At 38.2% G+C, this 18513-nt stretch overlaps 1 protein-coding gene across 4 annotated transcripts in view; it reads left to right on the top strand.

Moving 5' to 3' along the window:
• LOC124170118 (zinc finger protein 501-like) overlaps nt 1-16689 on the top strand; it is a 37870-nt gene extending 21181 nt beyond the window's left edge. For all 4 annotated transcript variants that reach the window (XM_046548804.1, XM_046548801.1, XM_046548803.1 and 1 more), the window contains one exon: nt 15296-16689. In XM_046548804.1, the coding sequence (XP_046404760.1) occupies nt 15383-16579 (1197 nt within the window). In that variant the 5' untranslated portion in view covers nt 15296-15382 and the 3' untranslated portion in view covers nt 16580-16689. The remainder of the gene's footprint in view (nt 1-15295) is intronic.
• Nucleotides 16690-18513: the final 1824 nt, after the last annotated feature.

Genomic DNA, 18513 nt, shown 5'->3' with positions numbered 1-18513 from the left:
TGATCTGGGTGAAAAAATCTGAAAATCCCCGGTTTCCCCCACCAGGAAAACCTCAGTGCCATGGGATAGTAACTACGTAGCACAATTCCCAAAATCCGTTTCCCTCCATCCATCAGACCTCGGCCCCTTCTCTGATGCTTTCCTCCTCTTCGAAAGCAAACAAAAGACCCCAACTCATGCAGGTTTCGTATAAATGAGATGAAGTGTTTACCTTGTGTCATTTATGGCTAATAAGGACAGGCACTTAGTTTGAATCTTTTCCAGGAGATGAAACTACCATAGGGAGAAACTCAGTGCCATGGGATAGTAACAGTGGCGCATTTCCCACGATCTGCTATCCCCCTCCATTCAGCACTCGCCTCACCCACTCTGATGCTTTCCTCCTCTCCGAAATCAAACAAAAGGTCCTCGCTCGTGCAGGGAACGCATTACGAAGACCTTAGCTTTGAAAAGTATCAAGTTACACGAGAACAATAAAGACTAGTCTCACGCCCCCCTTTTCTAAACCACTGACCTTTTTCTGCCTACCTGCTTTGAAGTTCCCCATTTCTGGAGGACAACTGCTGCATGAGTACGGTGGGATAGTTACATTAGCGCATTTCCCAAGATCCGCTATCCCCCTCCATTCAGCACTGGCCCCCAACTCCCTTCTTAGGCTTTCCTCTTCTCCGAAATAAAAAAAAGATCCCAGCTCGTGTAGGGATCATATTACGAAGACCTTAGCTTTGAAAAAATATCAAGTTACACGAGAACAAAAGAAATGTGTTTCGTGCCCCCCCCCCAATTTCTAACCCTCTGACCTTTTTCAGCCTACCTGCTTCTAAGTTTCCAGTTTACTGAGGTCAACTGCTGGATGAATCACCTATTAGCCGAAAGGTGTCTAACAATGACTTTCAGCAATTGATATTACACCTTTGTTGGATTGAAATATTAGTAATGTGCGCGTAATTTAGAAAAGAACAAGACCAAACGCGACGCATTTCTGCCTTTATTTAAGAATTTTACGCGAGGAAATAAATGTCAAAATAGGACGGAGACTTGGCATTCTGGCGAGACTTGATATGAGCAGCAGAGCTTCTCTGAAGTTGATGCAGTATTTTTTTCCGAAAACATATATCAAGTTACAATTTATGAGTGGTGCTATAAATTTTTATCGTTACAGTCCCAGAGGAAGGGATATTTTCTCAGGATATTTGGTTTCTCCCTCATAGCAATTCCAATTCATCTTCTTATCTCGTGAGAACTCCCTAAGATGGACTGAAAATAATTGAAGAAAATCCGGTGGAGAAGAGCTTGTATTTTGCAAAATGCCTCAGATTGTCAGCTAGCTCTTGGCAGCAGGAGTGGGGGTAAAGCGATGTTAGATGAATTAATTATATGCCCAATTGTTTCCGTAAAATTAAAATATTCCATTAATCAGCTAAATTCCTGTTCGAATCCTTTAAAGGAAATCAAAATTACAGTGGCGCTGACTGATGTGAGGAAAGAATGTGTCACGCTTGTTGATTTTCCCCAGAGTGTCCAGATATCGAGATTCGGGTGATCAGGGTTCTAATGTTGATCATATGACTCTTCTAAAATGTTTAAAAAACTTAAAATTCACTACTTATAAAATTTCCCGGGGCAAGATCCCTGGTTTGGGCCCCCCCAATATTTTTTGTAAGTCAGCACTGTTATTAAATTATTCCTGCAAAATTATTCCCCAAAATCTTGTGTTGCCTGCTGCATAGGCAACCGAGTCAAACATTCCAGCATTCATCGTTTAGTATTCGAGGTATTCGAAATTCGAGGTATTCGAATATTCGAGCAATGATTTAATATCCGAATTCGATATTCGAGTTCGAGAAATCTGCTATTCGACCCATCTCTACTATTTACACATTGGAACTTTCGATCAATATGAAGATATGAGTTAATCGCTTACTGATACCTGGAATATATTAAGCATTACTTAAATATTTGCTTATGGAAATTTTAGTAACGACTGGAATGAATATCATTATACATAATAATTTAGGACACATTAGTATTTTTGATTTATCATGTGATGAGATGCGTAAAAAACTGTAGGATAATATATATCCCAAGAAAATGCTCAATAATAATGAATGCGCCAATCAGAATGTTTAAAATACTTAAAAATAGAGCAATATTCATTGATAGAATTTGGTAATAATGTGTTAAAGGTATAATCTTGAAGGGTTTTTTGTAGACAACCCTAAGAATACTCTTTCACAATCAGACTTAAATTCTGATTTCAGTTATTTCCATGTGTGTGCGTTGCGACACAGAAACATCTCGGTATTTTTAGTGCAAGCCTTTCTACTCAGACCATCTACTTCACAATACTGACAGCGCGTCACTGAGAACTTATGCTTTGCTTTGTGTTCTGGCCTCAAGAGTCGGGGCAGTCGCGAAGCATTGTGGAACAGAGAAAAATGCATCGGTAAGACTTTCGCGGATGGTGAGAGTAAGTCAAACTGGCCTTTCCAAGGCACAGATATGTAGGCAATACCCGAAGTTCCAGCTCATTGGAAAATGTAGTCACTGGCACTGGCCGTGGGGACCGACTTTTGAAAGTGACTGTACAATAGGGTGGTTTCCTATAATTTTTTTATTGCCTAAATCGAAAGATTATTACTCCTGGAGTACGTATTTCGCGCTTTTAGATTTTTAAATGACGATATCTATTTTTCGCGATTAAATGAAAAGTGAAAAATTTCAAGCGCGCAAAAACGCGACGCGTAAGTTGGAAAGTCCGTGCGACGCGTTTCTGGTTCCCCCTCTCTCCTTGTGAAGTGACCTTGATCGAGGCTCTGAACGCTGATAGGACGCAGGGTGCTAGCGGATAGCTGAGTACCTTCCGGACTGGTAGCGCATGGCTTAAAAAAGGTTTGTTAATACCTTATCAAGCGAAGAAAACTTTCCGACCTTAGCCAGTTTTAATAGGTGATTATTAAGACATGTTTCCCTGAGCTCTGTGCCTCATGCATGCATTGATAACCTCAGACGATGTATAACTCCTATCCTCTCGTGTAGAAACTAGGTCCCTGTGACGTCACGCGGAGTGGAATCGCATGGGCGCCAATCTGGCCTTTTTCAAATGAGGATAAAATTTGACCCTTGCCATTCGTCTAAACCGGTATTTCAAAAACCAAATAATTTGTGTATTATGAATACACTAATGGTGGGTAACGAATCGCAATCAATGCCTATCGTTTTCTTTGATGAAGGAAACTACCCTATTTATTAGAAAAGCTCTTTCTCATTCCAAGTACATACATAAATTTTTGGCTCTTTTCTCAGTAGGAGATATTCTTCGGTTAACCCGCTACTTGTTTTTGTGGGACAAACGTCTGCCAAGTCTTGGTTTTCTGCTTAGCACTGTTGTTGACAGTGTCTGGAAAGGTTTTAGCCTTATAATGACATTGAGGCAGCAGCCAGTAGATCAGAGGGGAGTATGTAGCAACACAATGCAAAAAATTAAGCTTGAATGAGATTTGAATGAAAGTTTGACCTCCTTTATGGAGAGGTTGTATAATATCACTAACATGTTTTATGGCAGGGGAAGCCTCTATCATTTTATATGGTGACGGGGATACTTATATCAAAGTTAAGGAAATGATGTCACAGTGCTACCTGAAAGGCCCCTAAAATACTTTAAATGTATTCAACCGCTTTAATAACTACATGGATGCTGTGTACATTTGTAAGAATTTGGAAATGGTTTCTAAAGTTATATAAATCCCCTTTGTAACAAAAAAAATTTTACCTTTGGTTTTCAAATGCTTTTTGGATCGAATAAGCCTAAAATTATTTTTAAAAACTAGAAGCTGTAGTTAACCCGTCAACGCCCACGGGTGCCATACGGCACCGCAGTGCAGAGCCGAGCCTTAACTCTTACAATGTAAATAATATGTTATTATTAGCGTACATTTCAGTTCAAGTACTTAGTAGAAGGTTGCTACTCTTATTCATTCAGTTTGAATTGTGATTTTGACCACATCGGATCATCCTGTCAGTTTCACAGCAAAAGATTTTTTTCTGAACCCATTTTTTTGGGTACTCCATTGAGGGAAGTGCTTTACTTGTCATTAATTATTATTTAAAAAATTATTTCGCAATGTTTTCATGAAATATAAAGTACGTAATTATATTTAGTAAAGACATAGCAGTATTAGGCTATTCAAAGTTGAGATATGTGAAGGTGAGCATCAGCGGTGCTGTTTGGCACCTCTGGGCGTTACCCGTATCAATTCACCCTGTGGTCCTATTTTGATTAACATTGCGAATTTTAGCTCTATATTTCATCACAAAGCAATTTTCTTAACAGAAATAGCTACTGAACGTTTTTCACAATGTGTATAAGCTATGTTTAAGGTATATTTCCTTATGAAATATTATTAAACAATAAAAATATGTATTGACTTGTAGATTTCCATGGCGCTGATTTTCAGATATTTCTGTGGCATCCGGTTTTCACCAAGTGGGATTAGTTAGTGGATTGATAATTCTTTGGGTTAATTTCAAGGTTATGGTTTGTCAAACTTACTAAATAATTCGAATATTAACTTAGTATCATTTATTCCTTACTTTTAGGCCCTTTTTTGTGCGCCACTGTATCGTTGGATTGTTTTCTTCATGCATAGAACGATGCATTCAGTTCACGTCTGAAGGATGCGGATGAAGTTTTAAATGCTTAATTAAAAAATGCTTCAACTACTGGGGTTTTGGGCTTCATGGAGGAAGGAGAAGCTGATTATATCTTGATAATGTCCACCAAATATTTGCCGGACGCGAGTACCGGAGGCGAGGAATCAGGTTATGAAGACGGTGGCTTGGCTGACAACTGGGTCGTCAGCTCATAGCAAAAGCAGAAAACCGTCTTTAAAAGCAATAGAAAATGGAGATGAAGATTTTTATGAGCAAGTAGCTGCAATTTTTTAACCAATCACAGCTAATTAGAGTGAACCTGTCGCCAGAACGTCATGTAATGTGTAAAGGAAAAAAAACTGAGAGAAAATTTATGGAGATGTATCGAACTGCATTTTTTTTAAGAAAAATGAATGAAATTTCGGCACTCAAATGGCAGAAAAAAATAATGTATCGATGGTACAAAGTCATTATTCTCTATCGCTGACTATTCAGGATTCTGGGATAAAATCCTGTGAATAATTTTATACTATTTTTTGATCAACAGGTGTTAAACTACTTACTCGTGCCTATAATTACGCTATGTTCTGTAATAGCTGTTTACCTAACAATTCTTTCAAGAGATAAAAATAGTTTTCTTGGGAATTATGGGAGCATGGTGAGATAGTACGGATCCCATGGATGTAAGGAATATATATGAGGCAAGCCAATCTAGTTGAGCTACAAGGTGTGGTTCTTGAACGGTGAAGCTGGATACCTGATTGACTCAGAGGCCTACCAGGGAAAAAAAGTACAGTGGAACCTCGTTAAAGCGAGTACGGGCTATAGCGACACCCCCGCTATTACGAGAGATAGCCGATGCACCGTCAATTGACCCTATAATAAGTGTGTTAAAAAATTCGTTTTTACGAGACCCTTTCGGTGTTGGCTCTCGCCATAGCGAGGGTTTCACCGCCGGAAGACTTTCATGAAGACTCCTTAACCTCTGTGATTGCTAGCGATCTGTTAGAAATGAAGTTAATGGAGTGCTCAGTCTCAAATTTATGTGGTAAACTGTCGTTCGATAAATACAGTGGAACCTCGATCTGTTGTTTTTCAGGGGGATGGATGAAAAAAACGATAAATGCGGGAAAACGATCAATGCGGGAATGTTTGTGCGGGTTGCCTATGTCTCAGGATACGCTGGATTTTTTTTGCGATTTATGACATTCATTAATGGATTCAAACGAGATATCAGTTGATTACAGAAATATTATTACTTTATCGAAACACTTAGGTCATATTGTTGATTCGACTTATCTCTCTTTCTAAAATCCTAAAGGAACAAAGCCGCCTTGCTAAAAAACGTTTGTACTCCACTCGGAATTTTCACGGCTATTATGAATTTCTGTCTGATGTAAAATTTCTTATCTATCAAATGCCATTTCAAGTACACGTATTTACGAGAGAAATGTGCGTGTTATGCCTCAAACAACTGATTTCGCCGTCGGAGTGATTGGTTATGAAATGGATCAAGAAGGCCAAAAATAGTTTATTATTTGAAATGTTCCTTTCTAGCAATTAAATTTTTGATATGATTGAGGCAATGAGGCGTTAATCGTCAGCGGCACGCCCACCTAATCCTCGGCTTCATCCCACTTCTTGTTTTCACCAGGGATCTCGCTCTACCCCCACCCCTGCCGTCATGTGCTACCAGACATACCGAGGCGTTCTTCAATAATCACGTATTTCTAGCCCGGATTCTTTTATCCATCATCAATTATTTTCAGTCCATCTTTAAAGTTCTCACCTGTGTCTTCGGAAGGGCCACGGTCCGAAGACGAATAAGAATAAAACTAATAAAAATGAAACCGGACTCCATTGAACCCACGCGGAAAAAAACTGGCTAGTTTTAAGTCAACCCACCCCGGAAAGTACGGAACCACTCGTACGAGGTGAAGTTCGGCACTAATTTGGGTTGCTATCGCATACGGCGTAGGCAGAGCTTACTGCAGAGGGTGAAGCATTACCATATGACTGCGCAATGAAATTTTTTATCCTATAGAGAAGGCAACTAACCCACTCATTTCTAACAATAAGTAGCGTAGCTCTAGATGAGCTGGTGAATTCAGATTGCTAGTAGAGAGAAACAAAATATCCTGAGAAGAAATCGCTTCGTTAGCAGCTCAGACAAGTGAGACTTGTAGCATAACTCGTAAATTGTAACCAGACGCCCTGTTTTCGAAAAAAAATCGCATCAACTGCCGTGAAGCTCACTATCAGCTACGAGGATATCGTTATTCGCCAGAAATCACCATCGTATTATTCCAAATATTTCCTTCCTTAAAATGCTTAAATTACGTTAGAAATACGTCGTGTTTGGTATAAATCTTTACTAAATTACGTGCACATCACTAATATCTCAAAATAATAAATGTATAATACCAATTGCCGAAATTCATTTTTAAATACCTTTTGGGCTAATAGGTGATTCATGCAGCAGTTGACCTCCACCTTTGAAGCGAGTCGGCTATAAAGAAGTCAGCGGTCTTGAGAGGGGGTGGCGTGAAAAAGGTTTCTTTTGTTCTCGAGTAACTTGATATTTTCTTTCGAAGCTAAGGTCGTCGTAATACGATCCCTGCTCGAGCTGGGACCTATTTTTTTATTTCGGAGAAGAAGAAAGCTTCAACCGGGGGGGAGGCGATCGCCTCGAGTGCTGAATGGAGGGGGATACCGGATCTTGGGAAATGCGCTAATGTAACCATCCCACGGCGCTCTGCTTCTCCCTATCGCATTTCAATCTCCTGGGGAAGATTCAAACTATGTCTGTCATTATTAGCCATAAATAACACGTTGTAAACACTTCTCATTTACGTCAAACGATAGATGCGGGAAAATTATACGACGGGACCGCGTTCTTCAAACGATAAATGCGGGAAAACGATACTTCGGGGAACGATAGATGCGGGAAAAAAATTACATTGTCTTTATGGAACATAATTTGGGACCAGGAGCGGCGAACGATGAATGCGGGAAAACGATGAATGCGGGAACGATAAATCGGGGTTCCACTGTATAATGATTGACGAAACAATGCTTTGCATGATTTTTAATCAGTGCGGCGCTTATAAATTGTTTGAATAGTTAGTCGTTATTTGAGTAAGGAAATTTAGTGATGCAAAAAAACATCGCCTTTCGTATGGATTTATGCTTACGTTTATCGGATAGATGTTTATCTATCGCCGCACCACTCCTGTACCTGTATATCTGTTTGCAACAGGCATATTGGCTATTATTTGCTCCACCTCCGGTAAAGCGACAATTCGCTATAGCGAGTGTTTATTAGTGCACCGTGGGGTGTCGTTATATCGAGGTTTCACTGTATAAGGGAAATACGAGAAGCAGTGCTAAAAATCAACATTGCCGATGTTATCAATGTTTGGCTTTCTCAGAGAGAATGCACGGTACCTGCAGTACAATATTTTTTCGACAGCCTTTTCACAGGTTGGTTGCGTATTTCTAGTTCATGTAAAATTATGTCACTATCTGAATATCACAAGGAGAAGAAAAGACGCTTTCATTGTTTTCGTTCAAGGACTGATTCTCCTGATGGAGCGCACGAAAAAGATATAAAATAGGGTTGTAATAATAAATAATGGTGTTGTAATGGGTGCATCACCAGGCTATGGTGTGCATCCTGTTACTAGCGTAGTAAAGTACTCGAGTGGGGCCAAAAATTGCATTTCTGTGACGAGACTAATACAATTTGAGGAGTACAATGCGAAAATGAGTGGCACTGGCCTCATAGATCGAGGGATAAATCGCTACAGAGTGGACGTGTGCTGTGTGATATGATAGTGGCCAATTTTTACGTGGCTTTTGAGAGCCTGTGAACACAACCCTTGGATTTGGAGGAGTGGACATATCGTTACTAGAGGTATGGAGGCTTATTGTCCAAGTATACTTAATAATGTACGATACTCGCTCACATCAGGTACAATGGATGAGGAAAAATGCCGGACACCTTGCAACAAATATTATATGATACCAAGGCATAAACTATCTTGGTATTTCCACTCAAAAGGGGAGTAGGAGAAAATATGCTGGGGATTTTTGTGTGACTCAAAAAAAAGGAAAGCAAGTAATGTAACCTTTGTCTCTGTGGACTTCTGTCCAGTTTTGTAAAGCAATAATTATTATAATAATACTGGCAATCAAAGAACTTCTATCCAGTGTTACCTGGTTTGAACTTCTTGTTCATCTAAATGGGGAAGAAAATTTTAAAATTTTTTTTACTGAATTTATGGGGTTTTTCGAGTTGTTTCCCTAAGAAAAGCTATCAGGTCAACAAAAAAAGTAAGCACAAAAATAATTGGTTTACCCCAGAGTTAGAGAGTATTAGAAATAAAATTATGTCCTCACACAGATCTTATAAGGTATACTGTGATGTAAAAGTCAGAAAGCTACTGTTACAATTAGGTAAAGAATATAATACACATATCATAAGTGGAATAAAGATTTGCAACAACACAGCCATAAACAATTCTGGGAATAAAATTGGGGCAATGTGGAAAATAATCAACAAAGAAACTGGGAAATTTAAGAGCTCCAAATCGGTCAATAGCACCAGATGTTTTCAACAAATTCTTTATAAAATCTGTGGATGATATCGTTACCGACACTGCAGACCAAAGTAAGGGTCTTCAGCTCCTAAGAAAAAACTCTGTAAGTTATCAGCAGTTTCATTGGAAGTGGATAACACCCCGTGAAGTCATAAAAACAATAAATTCACTTATGATCACGAACTCCAAGGATATCTATGGTCTTTCTTACAACCTACTCAAGAGCATAAAAGAAAATATTGCTGAACCACTCTGTATTATTTACAACACATGTCTTCAATCTGGGGTCTTTCCTGCCGCTCTCAAACATTCAAGAGTGATCCCCATTCACAAGAAAGGGGCAAAGGATAACCCTCAGAATTATCGTCCAATCTCTGTGATACCTGTCTTTGGCAAAGTTTTTGAAGCTCTGATCAAATCCCAATTATATCTTTACCTAGAAAACAGTAGTTTGCTCTCCCTTTCTCAATATGGTTTTCGTTCAGGAAAAACTACCATTCAGGCTTTGGAAATGGTTGTTAACAAAATCATGAGCTCACTTGAAGAACAATCAAACCTTCTGCTAACTCTCTGTGACCTTTCCAAGGCTTTTGATTGTGTCCATCACCCTTTACTTCTAAAGAGACTGGAATTCTACGGAATCTCTGGTTTTGAACTTACACTTTTCCAGTCATATCTCTCTGGTAGAACTCAATGTGTCGATCTGGATGGGCAAAAATCTTCTTAAAAAAAAATTCAATATGGAGTTCCCCAGGGTTCTGTCCTGGGACCTTTACTTTTTTTTAATAATGATAAACAATCTCCCCAACAACCTCCCATCAGACTCGATCCTGTATGCCGATGATGCAACCATATTGCACAACTGCAAAAATTTATCAGATGCCAATAGCCTTCTTGACAGCAATTAAAGTACAGCCACAACATGGTTTAAAACTAATGGTTTTACACTTAATAAAGACAAAACGCAAAATATCATCTGTAGCCTAAAATCCCTAATGCGACATGTGCACACAGTAAAACTTTTAGGATTTCACCTAGACTCAAAACTAAATTGGACTGCACACATTTCAGAGATCACAAAAAAACTCTTAAAATCGTTGTACGTATTGAAGAAGCTAAGCTTTCTAGTTCCCTCAGAACATCTCAAGTCCATTTACTATGCTCTTTTCAACAGTCACTTGAGTTATGGGCTAGAGATCTGGGGTAACGCCCCAGCTACAAAATCTGTTTTTCTGTTACAGAAAAAAGCCGTTAGAATAATAACTCATTCTCCCTCTGCTAAACTTTGTAGGCCATTATTCAGGAAACTGAATATACTGACCATCTACAGTCTGTATGTATATAGAGTACTTGTACATACGAAAGACAATCTCCAGTCTTTTACAATAAGATCTGACATACATGACCATGACACTAGAAGAAATAATCACCTATTTGCAGGTCAAATGAGACTAAATATAACACAAAATTCCTTTTCAAACATGGGCATTAAGCTCTTCAATCATTTACCTGAGTCTGCAAGAGGAAGCAGCAGTACAAAATTCAAATCTGTTGTACACTCCTGGCTAGCATCTAAATCGTTGACTCCGTGAATGAGTTTTTCTCTCATGCAGCAGATATGGTTTTCTGAATGATCCTGTTCTTTATTTAAGTTGCAAATTGTAATTATATGTATGTACAGTGAACTGACGGGGTCAATAGTAAACCATTTACTTAACGACCAATAAATCTATTATTATTATTATTTTGAATGCTTTGCTGCTTATGATTCATAATCTAATGTATAAAAAATAAATTAAAAAGAGGTTTTACCATAGTTGAAGGCATATGATTCTTTCCTAAATGCCTTTAGCAGTGAAGAGACCCTGCTAACGCCCAGCGGTGCCATATGGCACTGGCGTGTTACACAGGTTCTACGTAATATTTCGGGATAAAAATTTAGGAGCATTCTTCATTAGTCATATGGAACACATTTTATAAAAATGAACGATGTATGATAAAAGAAAAAATTTGGGCTCTAGTGGGTTAGGTTTTCCATCTTGACCTTTATTCAGCCCTAAACATCCAGTCTGAAATGCAAATCCTTCTTAATGGGATGATTTTCACTATCTAATATTTATAACATTACTAGCTGACATGGCGAACTTTGTACCGCCTAACATTCAATGAACTTATAGTTTAGTTGCACCATTTATAAATATAGAGCGGCTGTATCGTTTTAATCATATTTGATTTATTATGAATTAAATGTGAAAATATTGATGAAATAAAAATTATACGCATTCAGTTGTTGGCTATTTGTGTTAATAACCGTAAAAAAATGTTTTTAGGTCTAAGTCCGTAGCGTAAACTTGGCGCGTTCACGGGGCAGGTTAACGCAAGGCTAGACTGACGCTTGACTGATGCTCAAAGTAGTGTAAGAAAAGCCCCTTTAAAGCAGCATTTGTGTCAAATGACTTTAGGCACGCGATTTATAGTATCTGTGTTCGAAAAAAATGCACTGCGTAAACGTGCTGCATGCGTAAACGCACCACGGTGTGCCCTACACTTTCGGGTTTAATGTCTTGCATCAAGCACCTTCTGATAAACAACAGTTCTTGTTTTGTTATCAGGTGCAAGATAAAGCAAGTGAAGCTAAATAAAAATAGCAAAGCAGGGACGCAGCGAGGGGGGTTTTTGGGGGTTAAAACCCCCCAAAAAGCTCAGAGAATCTTTTTATGAAACATTTGGTTATTAATATTCGGGAGACGCATGAGTCACAAAATATTTAACTGTTCACACAGCCGCAAATCCTACCATTTTGAACCTTTTATCCTAAAAAAATATCTGTGAGGGCCCCCACACTTCTCGCTTACCTTGGCGAGTTTTCTATGCCTTACAGACCCGCCAGTATTAGCTGTGCCTATTCTTAATTCCTAGCTGCATCCTTGAAGCGAAGGAAGAAATACAGCGGATGGTTTACCAACTCGTAAACATACCACATATTATTTACCATGAGAAAATTATAGGTTTTCACTGACACATGAGAACAAACATAAAAAAAACTGAAAGACTGACCATGCGATTTGTTAATCGTTATCACGAATGCAACAGGAATTGGAAATTGAATACGTTTAAGCTCAAAAGGGCATATAAGTTGGGATCATGGAATCTTCGGATTGAGAACTTCCTCATTGAATTTTCCTTTGAGTATAGTGGCTTGAATCACTTTCATTATCAGATTTTTTAATAACCAAACGCGTTCCGTTGGATAGTTTTGGTTGGTTTAGGTTTCGAAAGATCATGAACACAGAGCCTACCTTTAGCTGTAAATCGTGCCGTGGTAAGCCAGGTGCGTCCAAGGACTTTAAATATTCAAATAGATAGTTTGTGACTTCGTCTTTGTTTATTACAAAGTTTAAAGATTTGAATTCATGCAGAGTACAAGGACATTACTGATAATCAACAATTGCTTGGAGATTTGTTTACACACGGTAGTTATGTGTTTGTTGACAACTTAATTCAAGCTGAGCTTACCTCTAATTCAATTATTTCAATACTATTTTAATATTTTTAACATGTTTGAACATTTAATTTTTTTTATGTTGTTAAAAATATCAGTCAATACATCAGTAAAAACGAAAAAAAATCTTATTTTTTTGACCGTCTTAACTCCTAGAAACATATCTCTAAGATAAAGTTGAATTTTTTGTGAACTTTTCCTATTCTTTAATGTCCTATATGTTATCCGGATCTGAGACGATTCCAAAGAGCCTTATGTCACTAAAATCAGTGCTGCCGTTCTCGAGCTATAAGTGTTCTAACTAACACGATTATTGACTCTTTTATATATATAGATTTCAGTTTTTATCTGCACTCTTTCATGTAGGGTTACATTTTATTACAGTCTTTATCTCAACAGTATGAGAATTTTTTTGTTTATTGCACTCAGTTGATAGACCACCAGAAACTATTGGGTCATTCCATGTCAGTTCATCCAGGCATGACACCCACTTACTCGGATTTTGATGAAACTTAGCAATTTTCACCCATCCATGTAGGATTGAAAAAGTTTATTATGTTTCTTGGCTATCTCTAATTTTTTTTTCCACGACCATTTGAAGTTTGGGTGAAACTGCAGTTTTTCAATGAATGCAGTTTCCAGAGGCACTTGTACCTCCTGTGGGAAATAATTTGTCTCAGCCATAGTTTTCATCCGATTCTGATGAAAATTTGGAAGTTTACCATAGAAGTCATGAGGTTTCCAAAAACTAATTGAATATTACCCTAAGTGATATTGTAAATTATCTAAACTCATATGTTTCATAAGATTTCACAATATTTTGCATCAGAAACATGGTTTTTTTAAAACATCAAATTTTGACCTGAGGCAATATCTGAATCAAGCTAAATTATTTTTTCTAATATTCCTGAAGATATGACCCATCACATGTAAAAATAAAATTCATGGCTTTTTGCTTGCTTTTTTGTTAAAAAAATTGTAAAAAAAACCTTTTCACGACTCAGGTAGTTGGTGTTGGGTCCTCCTTCAAGTGCGATGAAATGCTTGTGTTAACTGTTTTCTATGTCCAAGCAAATATTTACAACATGAATCTAGAACATTAAAAGTTCAAAATTTTTTAAAAACAATATGTGCAGGTATTTTTTCTCCCGATAAGTAAAATGTATTTTTGAAATAGAATATTTTAAGGAATTCATAGCACTTACCCTTCATTGCTGGGGATAACTTGATTGTTGCTTTACAGAACGCATCAAAATACAGACCACTGCAGTTTTTTCTATGTTTTTGCCCCTCCTTGGATATGGTATGGCTATGATGCCTTTCATTCATAGAAGTTCCCTAGCTTGCCAAATTGTATATGTATTCACTAACATTAAATTTGGTAGCTACTTTTTTCCTACTCCAGAGAGTCGGAGCTAGTGTTAGTAGGTGAATTATCTCTCGCTGACTGACTGCTGTCTCCAGTTTTCTCTTTTATTAACCCAACTAGCACATCCATATCACTCGCTTTATCAAGAAATTCTGAATCATGCTTAGGAAGGAAATCTTTATCCAGTACTTAGCAAACCTTTTTGTTCGAACACATTCGTGAAGTTTTTGTCAACACAAAATGAAGAAAGTTAACTTGTATTGACATGTATCCTGTATTTCGATGTGTTTTGTGAAGCAAAAAATCAAGTTATCCCCAGCGATGATGGGTAAGTGCTATGAATTCCTGAAAATATTCTATTTCAAAAATATATTTTTCTCATCGGGAGAAAAACAACCTGCACATAAAAAATGTTTTAATTTTTGAACTTTTTATGTACTACATATATTCATGTTAGAATATTTGCTTAGATATAGAAAACAGTTAACACATGCATTTCATCACACTTGAATGAGAACCCAACACTGATGACCAGAGTCGTGAAAAGGGATTTTTTTTACATAAAATTTTTTTAAACAACAAAGCAAGCAAAAGGCCATGAATTTTATTTTTACAGGTGGTGGGTCATACCTTCAGGAATATTAGAGAAAATAATTTAGCTTGATTCAGATATTGCCTCAGGTCAAAATTTGATGTTTTATAGAACCATGTTTTTGACGCAAAATTTTCTAAAATCTTATGAAACATATAAGTCCAGAGAATTTACCATATCACTTAGGTTAATTTTTTGTTAGTTTTTGGAATCCTCATGACTTCCATGGTAAACTTGCAAATTTTCATCAGAATCGGATGAAAACAATGGCTGAGACAAATTATTTCCCACAGAAGGTACAAGTGCCTCTGGAGGCCGCATTCATTGAAAAACTGCAGTTTCACCTAAACTTCAAATGGTCGTGAAAAAAACTATTAGAGATAGCCAAGAAACATATTACACTTTTTCATTCCTATATGGAAGGATGAAAATTTCCAAGTTTCATCAAAATCCGAGTCGGTGGGTGTCATGCCTGGATGGACTGACATGGAATGACCCTATTCCCTTTCCTAAAATTAATAGATTTAGACATGTAAGAAAGTGCTAGTAGTAACCACAACGTAATAATTCTTTTCTAGGCCTTCCAAAACACAGCTGTATGTGAATGCGTACATGATCCATGCCACGTGTGGGGAAGGAAAGAAAAGCAAGGATTGATCAAAGTGATGGCTCTGTTTCCTATGGCTTCCGGAAGTAGCACTGACTCTGGGGCTGTAACATTCCATCAAGAGGAGGAAAGGATGTTGTCTCAAGGAATCTCGGAGGCATTTTGTGTGCTCAATGGTGATACGCAACTGTCTTACTTCATACTAACAAATGTAGAAGGCAATGCGGAATCTAATTGCACATATGAAAGTGGTGGGAATGTACCCATAAATGAGAATGACGGGGATGCAGGAGGAGAGTGGTTTGGGCAAGGATGTGATGGAAATATCCAAGCAGGTGATGGAAATATCCAAGCAGGCTCTTCAGAATTATTGGATGAGAATCCTGTGAGCCACGAAAGGAGTACGAGTACCATAGGAGTGCAATGCTACGACTGCACCGAGTGCGCAAAGCTTTTCTCTCAGAATGATCACCTTAAGAGTCACATGCTTACACATTGTGGACAGAAACCATACAAATGCAGGGGCGATGGAAATATACAAGCAGGCGATGGAAATATCCAAGCAGGCGATGGAAATATACAAGCAGGCGATGGAAATGTCCAAGCAGGCTCTTCAGAACCAGTGGAGGAGAATCCTGTGAGCCACGAATGGAGTACACGTACCATAGGAGTGCAATGCCACGACTGCACCGAGTGCACAAAGCTTTTCTCTCGGAACGTTGACCTTCAAAGACACATGCTCACGCACAGAGGAGAGAGGCCGTACAAGTGCAGTGCGTGCGATAAGACTTTCACTTCAAGTGGTCACCTTAAGCGTCACACGTATGCGCACTCTGGAGAGGGACCCTTCAAGTGCAGCATTTGCGCAAAGGCTTTCACTCAGAATGTTGACCTTCAAAGACACGAGCGTACGCACACTGGAGAGAGGCCGTACAAGTGTGGCGCGTGCGCAAAGGCATTCGCTCAGGATAGTGACCTTCAGAGACACATGGTGACGCACGCTGGAGAGAAACCCTATAAATGCAGTGCCTGCCCAAAGGCTTTCACTGTAAGTTGGAGCCTCAAGAGTCACATGTACACTCACGCAGAAGAGAGACAACACAAATGCAATGTGTGCGACAAGGCTTTTGCTTCGAATGGTCACCTCAAGAGTCACGTGCTGACGCACACTGGAGAGAGGCCGTACAAGTGCAGCATTTGCGCAAAGGGTTTCACGCAGAAAGGTCACCTACAAAGACACATGCTTACGCATTAAGAGAAGGAGACCCTACAAACGCAGTGTTTGATCTGAAGGCCGTATCACACTAGCGACTGCGACCGCGATTTCGGCTGAGGCCGCGACTGCACCCGATCACACATTGCGGCCGACGCCACGGTCGCGCATGCGCACGTATGAACGTTTCTCCTTGTGGCTTGTTTGTTTACAAAAGCCCAAAAGAATGGATAGAGAGCAGCTATTGTTGAAATTGTTCCTAAAAATATATTAAAACGTACTTCATTATAACTCACCTGTGTACTCGGGTCCAATATGTAACATGCTGGGCTTCCATCTTCACTTTAAAAATCCGAAATTATCTCAGCGTTATCTCACAACCTTCTTGAACTTCCCTCGCTACGGTAACCAAAACAAACGCATCTGCCGCAAGCGCGCGAGGTCGAAATAGAGCTCACTGATTGGCTGCGACTGTGACTGCGACTCAGAAGAATAGCCAGCCGAATATTCTTCGCAATCGCAGTCGCAGCGTCGACTGTCTCGCCGTGATTGGTCTACAGGACAGTCGAGGTCGCAGTCGCTAGTGTGGTATGGCCTTAAGACTGTCACTCCGAATGCTAACCTTCAATGCCACATGCATATTCATTTATTAGAACATTTGTATAGATGATATCATTGCTCCCTCATGTTCAACGAAATATCAGTATTAAAAAAACATGTGCTTAACTTTCACCTACAATATGAAGATTAAATGATAAAATGGTGTATGAGGAAAGAAATTAATTTGACGAAGGAATGCGTGAAAAATGAACCAAATCTTATGTTCTCAAGTGGGGAGTGGTTTTCAATTTGCTTGGTAGCCAAGGTGAACACAGTCTCGGGAAAGCAGACATGTTTTTACCAGCCTCACACAACATTCTTGATGGGAGACTTGTATGGTGGGCTATAAAAAAGCTCGTGCATTGTCAACTTTATAGTTATAAAGTGCTGTCCCTCCGAATGAAAATATTTGGAATGATTGTTGACTGTGGCAGGAATGTTATTGATGAAGAACTGGTGACTACCTTGAGTTATTCATACCAGAGAATATTATTTAATAGTGGTTGTACTGAATTTTAAATAATTTTATTCTCCGAGAACATTTTTTTACTAATTTACTAATTTTTATGATTTATATTATGATTCAATTTTTATTTGCGTATCCCATATATGAAAAGAAAAAGTTTCATCGCATGTATCTTAGAATTTGTTTTTTTTTTAACAAAAGGGAATGATTGATAGTATGTTTATTGTAGTATGATAATTTTTTTAATTTTTATATGATGAGATGTTTTGAGTGAACGTAAAAATTTTGGTAAAAGTTTCCTGCAGAATTATTTATTTCCCAAAGGTATTTTGAAATAATGTGGAACCATTTGATCCTAGATCTCTTGATGTATCTGGTGAGGATCCTGCTAACTATGTATCAACACTAGAATGACGGATATTGGCATATCCCAAGAATGCCGGGAGGGTGTCATTTTGACACCCATGTTCTTATAAGCAAGTTATGTTGCCGGTAAGTATTTTCTTAGTTGCTAGTGTTAAATCGTCATCGTAATTGTAACATTTGCTTTCGGTTCCTTAATATTTTCAAGAAAATAAAGGTTTTTTAAAGAAATTTCCACTGATGTAAAAAGATACTATGCAAAAAATCCTGTCCTCTTGGACTGCGGTATCTATTTTTTTCATCTGATTTTCGTTCTCAAATGTGGATATTTGCTTTTAAAGATGAAAATTTGAAAACATTATTATCAGTGACAACTGTTTTACTACAACATTGCATAAAGGAAAACACAAAAACTTAAAAAATAAATGAATAAAATCGAATCATTTTTAGTAATAATAATATATCTTATTTTAAATAATATATCTAAATGAATATCAACCTCAAATACCAGCTCTGTACAAATATGGAGGGATGTTTTTTTGACATT

Source organism: Ischnura elegans, chromosome 13, assembly GCF_921293095.1.
Source record: "Ischnura elegans chromosome 13, ioIscEleg1.1, whole genome shotgun sequence".
In the NCBI taxonomy this organism is placed as follows: domain Eukaryota; kingdom Metazoa; phylum Arthropoda; class Insecta; order Odonata; family Coenagrionidae; genus Ischnura; species Ischnura elegans.
The sequence above is the reverse complement of the archived record's forward strand: the minus strand, read 5'-3'. Positions and strand labels throughout refer to the sequence as shown.